The 9,528-nt window shown below is 49.3% G+C and overlaps 1 protein-coding gene across 1 annotated transcript; it reads right to left on the minus strand.

The window, feature by feature from the left end:
• Window positions 1-4,159: 4,159 nt before the first annotated feature.
• On the minus strand, window positions 4,160-8,548 carry LOC143217409 (uncharacterized). The gene is made up of 2 exons (XM_076441681.1): window positions 8,386-8,548; window positions 4,160-8,306 (listed from the first exon to the last, which is right to left on the minus strand). The coding sequence occupies exons 1-2, from the start codon at window positions 8,533-8,535 to the stop codon at window positions 4,167-4,169; spliced, it is 4,290 nt and encodes a 1,429-aa protein (XP_076297796.1). The 5' UTR covers window positions 8,536-8,548; the 3' UTR covers window positions 4,160-4,166.
• Between the last annotated feature and the right edge of the window lie 980 nt (window positions 8,549-9,528).

Here is a 9,528-nt window from a genome sequence, read left to right on the forward strand (position 1 = left end):
CATTTTTATTACCAGAGCTATCGGAACATCATTTCAAGGTAATAAGATTAAATGCACCGAGTAAAGAGCAGCTCGTCAATCATTGGGATCAACTTCTGAGAGCTATCTCTCTCGGTGAAATAGAAAAACAGGTGAAGGGTATTGTGACTCATCGAGAATTGGTCAAGCACCAACAGGTTACAATTTTTTCCTCCACGGGAATAGTAGTACCATGCCTAATCTTCGTTGTCATGCTCATCTTAAAATTTAGAATTTTTAATAAATACAAGGTACGCCGTGATAGTGTAGAACAGACGGAGATAAACATTATTGAATCTCCGGAGGCGGGCAAGTTGCCCCCAAATACGAAGCCTTCCGCTTCAATTTTCTGAGCAACAGGACTACCCCCACCCCGCGGCGACGCTCTGCATCTTCAGGGAAAAGGACCTCAGCCCCTATAAAAGCGGAGCACTGGGTCACCAAACCCATAGTCGCAGCCTCCATGCAGGACAGAACAGCAGAGTCTCCGAAGGGCAGGCACAGTGTTACAGTCCAGACGGAGAGTAGCGAGCACGTGTCGCAGGAGGGTGCCAAAACGATCATCCCTCGACCCTATCAACCTGCGAAGGAGGGAAGAGTTGTAAAGGGCAGAGGTACGACGACCAGAGGGACAAAGCGTTTACCAGCCGAGCCTGAGAAGCAGCCACACCACCTCGAATTCTTCGTGGTCACGGACATCAACATACGTGACTGGACTCTAGGGGAACCGTGGAAAAAGAAAACGAGGGTACAATGAAGGCTAAAGAAGTGCATGCACCTTTTCGCTGCATTGTTGACGAAGTTGAAGATCCAACAACGGCATGGATCACTGCCGAACACCACCCGGAGGAGGTGAGATCATTCTTTAGAGCCTTTTGCAGGCACATGGAGGAGCGCCACCGCCTGTGCGTGCCTCTGCTGACTGCAGTCGGACCGGGCCTGCTTGGACCTCGGCGATCCGCTTGCGCCTGAAGGGCGTGGAACCTCGCAGCGCTCGCCCCATTGCGAGAATCGTGGCTATCGCAAAGCACGTGATGGGCAACAGAAGGGGTTGCGTCACCAGGATATCGAGGGCGGAAGATGGATTTATCGAAGGGCGCCTTCTCCTCGACAGGCTCCCGGGCCAGTCACCCTATGACGTTACCAAAGGATGGCTGCAACTGGGATACGTGGTCCCGCGTTGAACGATTTCTTAGATTTAAGTATACACATACACTACACTTACTCTACACCCGTCATTTCCTTTTAACTTTTACTATTGCGTTCTCTCTTTGTTTTCTTTTTTTCTCTTTCTTTCTCCCTTCAAATTTTTTTATTATTCACTTCATTTTTGTTTGCTCTCTTAAAAGTCAATAGTATTTAGGACGTTTCCTTCCGAGAAAGCATCATGCGAACCGCGATGTTTCTTCTTGGTGGGGAGATGTTACGGATAGAGAATATATTCCATTCGTTTTCTCACAGGAATCTCTTCCAGATCGTCTCTGGCGGGAAGCGTCCTAGATAACCTTTCGAACCCTTTGATTTAGGACCGAGCTCTGGCTCCGATTTCGTTAGAAGTGACAAAAATGAGAGTCTGGCCCTAAGCCCTAATCTCTAAGCGCGATTAGATAACGAACAAAGTATTCCATTCATTGTAGGGGTATATAAACCCTTAGATTCTCACTCTCGGGGGTTAGTACTGCAGTAGACACGTATCGCGTCACGTCGTGCTGCATTTCGGAAAGTTAACTTCTAACGAGATCGGGCTAAAGTACCTTTCGGATCAAAGTCTAACATTATAGATTCCGTTTGTTCGGTTTATAGTCTATTGGTCAGTGTTGAAGTTGTTTCCGAGTCCCCCTCATTGCCAGTGCGTGAAAACCGAGCACCGTAGTTTAGGTAAATTCTTTCTTTCACATTGTTCAGAGAAGATGTGTTAATGGATGGGACTCAGGCGTAGATGGGAAATTGATCGTTCCACTGATCTTCAGTAACACCGAACTATATTTTAAATAACAATGTTCACTTTCAACAATTAACAGTAACGTGATGTAACAGAATTAATAACGGTCGAGAAGAGAAAAATGCAAATGGCGCGTATACTGTGTTCGCGTTCATGTCCTTTCGATCACTCACTCTCCCGAGCGAGCGCTAGCCTCTCGCAGCTCCGCGCGCGGGGTGGGGAGGCCCGCCCGCGATTCCGGAACGTTCCGGAACATTCCGCCCGCCTTCGCCAGTCTCTGCGGAACAGTCTTGGTCCTGTGGCAGGAGGCTGACCTTGGTGATAGGCCTGGTGAGGGTGGTCGTGGCGGTTCGAAGCTCCACCACGCGTACCAAGCCATCGGCGCCAGGGTGCACGGCCAGGATGCGGGCGAGTGGCCACTTGCACGGCGGCTGGGGCTCCAATCTCACGAGGCACAAATCGCCTATCTTTGGTCGAGGTTGTCGAGCCCGCCATTTCGGACGGTGTTGGAGCTCGTGCAGGTACTCGGACGACCATCGATTCCAAAAGTGCTCGTACATCTGACGTAGTAAATGCCAGCGATGCGGCCGGCTCAAGGATGGATCCAACGCGGAGGGCTCCGGCACCGTGAGGGTCGGTTCGCGTATGAGAAAGTGCGCTGGAGTGAGTGCGGATGCGTCAGTGATGTCATCGTTGGGAGGGCACAGAGGTCTCGAGTTGAGGCAGGCCTCGATCTGGGCGAGCAAGGTCGTCATTTCCTCGAAGGTGAGTGCTGTTTCCCCGAGCACTCTTCGGAGGTGGAACTTCGTAGACTTCACGGCGCACAGTGGTCCAAATCGAGAAATTCAGTGACATTCTGCCAAAAATCAACTTTCTCATATTAATATCTGATCGACACGTATCTCTTCTTAAATGTTCATAGATTTCGGAAATGAAGAAAATAAATCAAATATCATTAAGATTTAAATTATACAAACACTTAAAGTTGGACATTTTAAAATTAGAATCTTTTACGCGGAAAAACTGTTCTGTTTCTTCGTGGTGTCCTGAGGAGCTCAGTTAATATTTGGTTTCGATTTTTTTTTTTTGAAGAGCATTCCTTTGAGATAAGAAATCGTGCACGTCATTAATAATTATTGTATATAATGTCTTTTAAACATAATGTTGAATGAAATAAAGAAAAATCTCAAAATGCTTTACAGTTGACAAGGTGTATCTTTTTTGTCTCGGGGGATCGCGCATTGTAACAAAATAGAATATTTTCAGTAGATCTTCCCCTATAAGATCGTGTAAATATCATTTCCCAGGCTATCCCAGCGTTAAAGTTATTATAGTTTAATCCATCCGCGGCATGTCATCTTATGCGTATACGTTTGGATCCAGCGCCGAAACTCCGCAACGAACTAATGTAAGACATTGGAAATATTTGTGTAGATTCTTTTTTTTTACGGAAGAAGCTTTAGAAAGCAGACACAAAGATTTTACAAAATTTATATTGAAAAATACAAGAAAATTTTCCAGGTATTGATTACGAATAAAGATTTATTTTATAGACTTCTGTTAACATCTGATCCGTATGTATCCACTGCACGAATAAACTTGAAGAAAGAACATAAACAATTAGATGCGGAAGCTATAAAATTAATTATTAAATAGCTTCAAAAGATATGCAGTTAAATAAAATTGATATTTGTTATTGTTTTTTTTTTTGTTACAAATATTGTTTTTTTTATATTTCATGTTATTCGTTGTATGCTATTATTGTTATATTATAAAACCGTTATTGTTATCACATTTTTATAACAAAAGATCTACAAAAATGTTACTAAATCATTATATATTGAAAAATATCTTTTATATATAAAAGTTATATATAAAACATATCTTTTGACACAGTTATGAGGCGTTTTTGCCTTCTTGGTACTTTTTGTATACGTTGATTAAGAACAGATTCCTCAAATTTACATTTTACCCATTCCATGAAACATTGTATGTGTGAAACATAAATATAAAATACACACTTAGGAAGAAAAAAGGGTTTGGAAGATTGTATTTAAACAATTTTTTTTTTAGTGAAAAATATGAATGAAAAGTAATTTAAAATTATTGTTTAACAAATGAAAAAAATATTCATTTGTCTATAGTTCAAATTGAATATTTTTTAAGTGAATTTTAGTGCAAATTTTATTTCGATATCTCTTATGGTTTAAAAGTTATAACAAAAAGTCACTAAATTTCTCGATTTGGACCACTGTGCGGCGGCTTCCCAGATGCCGCCGAAGTGAGGCGCAGCGGGGGGGTTGAACTTCCACTCCGTACCGTCGTTGGCCAAGAGGTGGGCGATCTCCGTGCTCTGAGCACCAGCCTGTGCAAAAAGACTACGAAGTTCCTTCTCGGCCCCGACGAAGTTTGTTCCGCAGTCGCTGGAGATGCTCGCGCAGATACCTCGTCGGGCCACAAAGCGACGGTAGACGTTCAAGAAGTCAGCGGTGGAGTACCCTGAGGCTGCTTCTAGATGGACAGCGCGGGTGGCTAGACAGACAAAAACAGCGATATAGCCTTTGTAGCTGCGAGTGCCACGTCCCTTGGAGAGTCGAAGATTGATGGGGCCAGCGTAGTCGATCCCTGTATGGAGGAAGGGTCGATATCGCTGCACTCTTCGCGATGGCAAGTCACCCATGAGCTGCATAGCGGGGGCCGCACGTTGTCGCCAGCAACGGACACACTTGAGGATGACCGACTTCACCAGCTGACGTCCGCGGACTATCCAAAAGCGCTGCCGGACGTAGGAAAGTGTCAGCTGCGTCCCTCCGTGAAGCGTCTTAGCGTGCGTGTTCCGTACGACGAGCTGAGATAGGTGCGATTCCCTTGGGAGGCTGATGGGATGCATCTCGTCAGGGTGCAGCAGTGAATGCCGCAGGCGTCCGCCGACCCTCAACAATCCAAAGTCGTCTAGAAACGGATTCAAACGGATTAGAGGGCTTTTAGATGACAACGATTTGGCCTGGGATAGGAATTGGATCTCGGTGGAGAAATACGAGGTTTGGACATGTTTGACCCAAAACTTGAGTGTAGACTCAAGCTGAACTGGGTCCAGGCGTGAGAGTTCTCCTGCGTTAGCTCCCGCCAACCGCTTGGAACTTGTTCGCAACTTCTGCACGAACTCGAAACATCGGGTCGTGATGCGCAGAAGCCTGGTGATACAGCTGAAGCGAAGAAGGACCTCGGACTCCGATGGTGGACGGTTGATGACCAAACAGGACGGCCCACGCCTTTCTGGGCAGTCTTTTGGCAGTGGATGATCGGTCGCGGATGTCCAAGTGGCGTCGCCGGAGCGCAGAAATGATGGCCCGGATAGCCAGAGAGTGGAGTTGGCTAACTCTCGCGGTGAGACTCCTCGAGAGGCGCAGTCAGCTGGATTCTCCTTCCCAGCAACATAATGCCAGCATGCCTGAGGAAGAGTTGTCTGGATCTCTGAAACTCGATTAGCAACATAAGTTTTCCAGACAGACGGATGTTCTCGGATCCATGACAGGGTAACAGTTGAGTCCGACCACAGATGGCAAGCGACATCATCAAGGTGGATGACGTTCTGGATCCTTTTCGTGAGCCTAACCAGTAGGAGAGCACCGGAGAGCTCCAGTCGGGGCAGGGAGACCTGCTTGAGGGAAGCAACCTTCGACTTTGAGGCCAACAGCGTGGAGTTGACGTTGCCCTGGTCGTCGATTGTCCTGACATAGAGGCAAGCAGCATAGGCACGCTCAGACGCGTCCGAGAACCCATGCAGCTCGACGCGGCGATGGTGAGTTGAGAGTCCCGCCCATCTTGGTATGGAGAAGTTCTGCAGTTGCTGGAGTTGCACGAAGAGATGGTTCCATTTGGCCAGAAGTGCAGAAGGCAGAGTTTCGTCCCAGTTGAGCCCGGTATGCCATAGGGTCTGCATGAAGATCTTGAAGCTAACGGTAATGGGCACTATCCAACCCAATGGATCGTAGAGCTGGGCGATGAGAGACAGCGCCTTTCGTTTCGTGATTACTTCAGAGGCCTGTGGTGCAGAGAAGTGAAAGTGGAATTCGTCCGTTGAAGGCTGCCAAGAGATTCCCAGCATTGTGAGTGCTTCAGATTGCTGCCAGATACGTTGCTGAGATGCGGCAAGCTGATCTTCAGGGACGCTGGACAGGATCGAAGGATGGTTAGCCGTCCATTTACTGAGTGGAAAACCGCCCGCCATGAGCAGCTCCACCAATTCCACTTTGAGACAGTTGGCTTCCTCGATTGTATCCGCTCCGGCCAGGATGTCATCAACGTAGCTGTTATTGCACAGCAGTTGCGCAGCCTGGGGGAACCGATGACCTTCGTCCAAGGCGAGCTGCCGCAGTGTTCGTATTGCTTGATATGGCGAACTGGCCAATCCATAGGTAACGGTACACAACTGGAATGTGCGAATCGGTCCTTGAGGTGAGTCCCGCCAGAGGATCCGCTGGTAACGCTGATCGTCAGGGTCGACACGGATTTGCCTGAACATTTGCTTTATGTCGGCTGAGAAGACATAACGATGAACCCGCCAGCGGAGTAAGACATCGAAGATGTCCGCTTGCAGTTTCGGACCCGTGTGGAGACAGTCATTGAGGTTGAGTCCATTGCGAAGCTTGACTGATCCATTGAACACCACCCGCAGCTTGGACGTGTCGCCGTTTGTTTTGAACACGCCGTGGTGTGGCAAGTAGAAGGTCGGTAGTGCGCGCGATGGTGGATCGTCTTCCACCGAGACCTCTCTCATGTGTCCTGTGGCAGCGTACTCGTCCATGAACTGCACGTACTTCTCGCGCAGCTGTGGTTGATCCGCAAACGATTTCTCCATCCGCTTAAGCATTGATCGAGCTGCCGGCTCCGAGTTGCCTAAGAGAGACAAATTTGATTTGAAGGGTAGCTTGAGAACATACTTCCCTTCTGAGGTACGCTTCTGGGTGGAGGCGAAGTGATTCTCGCACTCAGCTTCCTCGTTCGTAAGAGGCCGATCCGTTTGGACGGTCGCCTCCTCCTGAGTCCAGAATCGCTCCAGCAGCGGCGAGAGATCCCCGTCCACGAGGCATTGCAGGCTGGAGACGGCCGTTGACGATTGGAACGTAGACGGAGATGATAGAGCTGATCCGGTAAGGATCCATCCTAACCCGGTGGCTTGAGTGAGCGTGTCTTCATCGGGACTCTTGCGTAGCCCTTCCTCGATGATGCGTGGAAACACGTCCGCGCCAAGAATCATCTCGATGGAATCAAGTGAGTCGTGGTTTGGATCAGCCAGACGTATTCCCTCGGTGAAGGTAAGAGACGACTTGATCCGTTGCGGAGGCGGTAGATAGTTGGTGAGGCGTGGCAAGATGAGAGCTTTGATTCTCCAACTTCTGCCGCTTTCGAAGCGTGGCGAGATGGTCGCATGAGTTGCCGATCTGGCCGTGTGGCACAGGGCAGCACCCACGCCAGACACTGGCACAGAGACGGATTGACGAGGGAGCCGCAATCGTTGCGCCAGACACTCCGTGATGAACGACGCTTCCGAGCAGGGATCGATGAGCGCTCGCACCGATGCGCTTCTGTTGTTGTCCGAAGACAAGATTAGCCTAGCCGTGGCTAATAAGATGGACCGAGACTGAGCGACATCGGTCTTGGTTGCGTGTGATGCCACTTCCCGAGAAGAACGCTCGTTCGGTGGGTGAGTCGATGACTTCGGCGCTGCAATGGACTGCTGTGACGGTTGATCCCGATGGATGAGGGTGTGATGACGTCCGCGACAGATGAAGCAGCTCTTTTTGGATTGGCACTCTGCTAAGCGATGTGGACCAAGGCAGTTGTAGCAGAGTTGCTTCTCTGAAACGAAGTTGCAACGATCATCGACAGAACGACTTCGGAATTTGTCGCACGCGGCCACAAAATGAGCTGCTTGGCAAAATGAGCAACCGGGACGAGAGGATGTTTTGGAATGAGAGGCCGTGTGCACATTGACCTTGCGCGGATTGGAGGAGGTCTTCTTGTCACCCCTGGCGACTGTCCGCGACGGGGCAGGCTCATCAGGTGGTGGTGTCCCCTTGGGCTCGGCTCGCTCCAACCCCTGGATTCGTGACACCAAGAAGTCATCGAGCTGCGGCCAATTTAACAGTTCGGTGCTTTTGCCCAGTGACAGCTCCCAATCCCGTCGAGTGACCGGGTCGCAGCGTTGGATCGTCAGGTGCACCAGGAAATCGTCTACGGAGGAGGCCGGTCGGCCGAGACTCAGAAGCGTTTCAACAGTCTCAGTGGCACCGTCCCGGAGTCGCTTCAAGCCCTGAGGGGACTCGAAAGCCAGCGGCTGCAGCTGTAAAAACGCGTCAATGCACTGCTTCAATAAATTGCGTTTATTATCGTAGTAAGATTTGAGTGTTTTCCATGCGCACTCGTAGCTGGCATCCGTAATTGGAATATTCTTGATTAGGTTCGCAGCTTCTCCTTCCAATTACGCCTTGAGGTAGTGTAACTTCTCGACGTTTTCGAGATCTGGATCGTTGCCGACAAGCGACGTGAAATAATCCCTGAAGGAAGTCCATTCGGAGTATTTCCCAGCAAACGGCGTTATCTCAATAGGAGCCAATTTTCTTCGACGACTCTTGGGTTCGGATGACCGACTAGCGCTTGGTTTGGGGGCAGGCGCAGGTTCAAGGTCGTGTAACGCGTCGAGAAATTTGCCTCGTTCGTCATAAAAAGCGATAGTTGCCTCACCCATGAAGTCTGCTTCGAAGTACTTGATGCCGGCTGTCTTGTCGGTTTGTAACCTCAAGATGGACTCATGACGAGCTTCGATGATACTCCACTTTTTCTCGAGCCCGGCCAGATGAGATTCGATGGCCCCTTTCGATGACTGTCCTCCCTTCTTCTTGAGGTTGATGAACGCACGCGTTAGAAGATCCTGATCCCTGACTTGCTTAGCGATGAGATCTTCCATTATGAACGAAACCGCGACGCGTTGTTGATCGAGATTTCCGACGAAGAAGGCTGGTACAGCGAGAGATGTAAAGCGAACAGAAAATTCGCGGCTCGAACGAAACGAACGAGAGTGAGAGAAATAGAGCGTTTACCGTTGACGCGCACGTTGGATCGGCGCTGCGAGAGCGAGAGAGAAGGTAACGTCAACAACTGATTCGCGATTTACACGTGAGCGACGAGAGTGAACGAGAGAAAGAGAGAGTGTGTCGCGTACGGGCGCGCCGGACACGAGACACGAGTGCGAGAGAGAGAGGTCAGCTTCACTCGCTGGTTTGCAATTTGAACGCGACCTCAGAACGACAACATGGAACGTTGGGCCGATCACACACGCACAGACACACGCGAACTCGCAGACAAAGAGCCGTTGCGGATTTGAACGATCGACGACCGTTGAAAAGAAAACGTTTGGCGAGTTTTCTGCGAGAAACGATCACTGATAATCCCAATTCACAAGGCGTTGGACTTGCAGCTTCCGTACGATGCGGCTACAACTGCAGATTGGAGATGCAGATGCTTTAACGTCGCGAGATCGCACTTGATTCGTAGAGCACGCGGCG

This window comes from Lasioglossum baleicum, chromosome 16 (assembly GCF_051020765.1).
Source record: "Lasioglossum baleicum chromosome 16, iyLasBale1, whole genome shotgun sequence".
NCBI classification, from domain to species: Eukaryota; Metazoa; Arthropoda; class Insecta; order Hymenoptera; family Halictidae; genus Lasioglossum; species Lasioglossum baleicum.

Coding starts and splice junctions, on each gene's coding strand:
- LOC143217409 (XM_076441681.1), bottom strand. CDS start 8,535: ATGGACTTCCTTCAGGGATTATTTCACGTCGCTTGTCGGCAACGATCC. Junction 8,307..8,385: donor ATTACGGATGCCAGCTACGA/GTGCGCATGGAA, acceptor GCGTTTTTACAG/CTGCAGCCGCTGGCTTTCGA.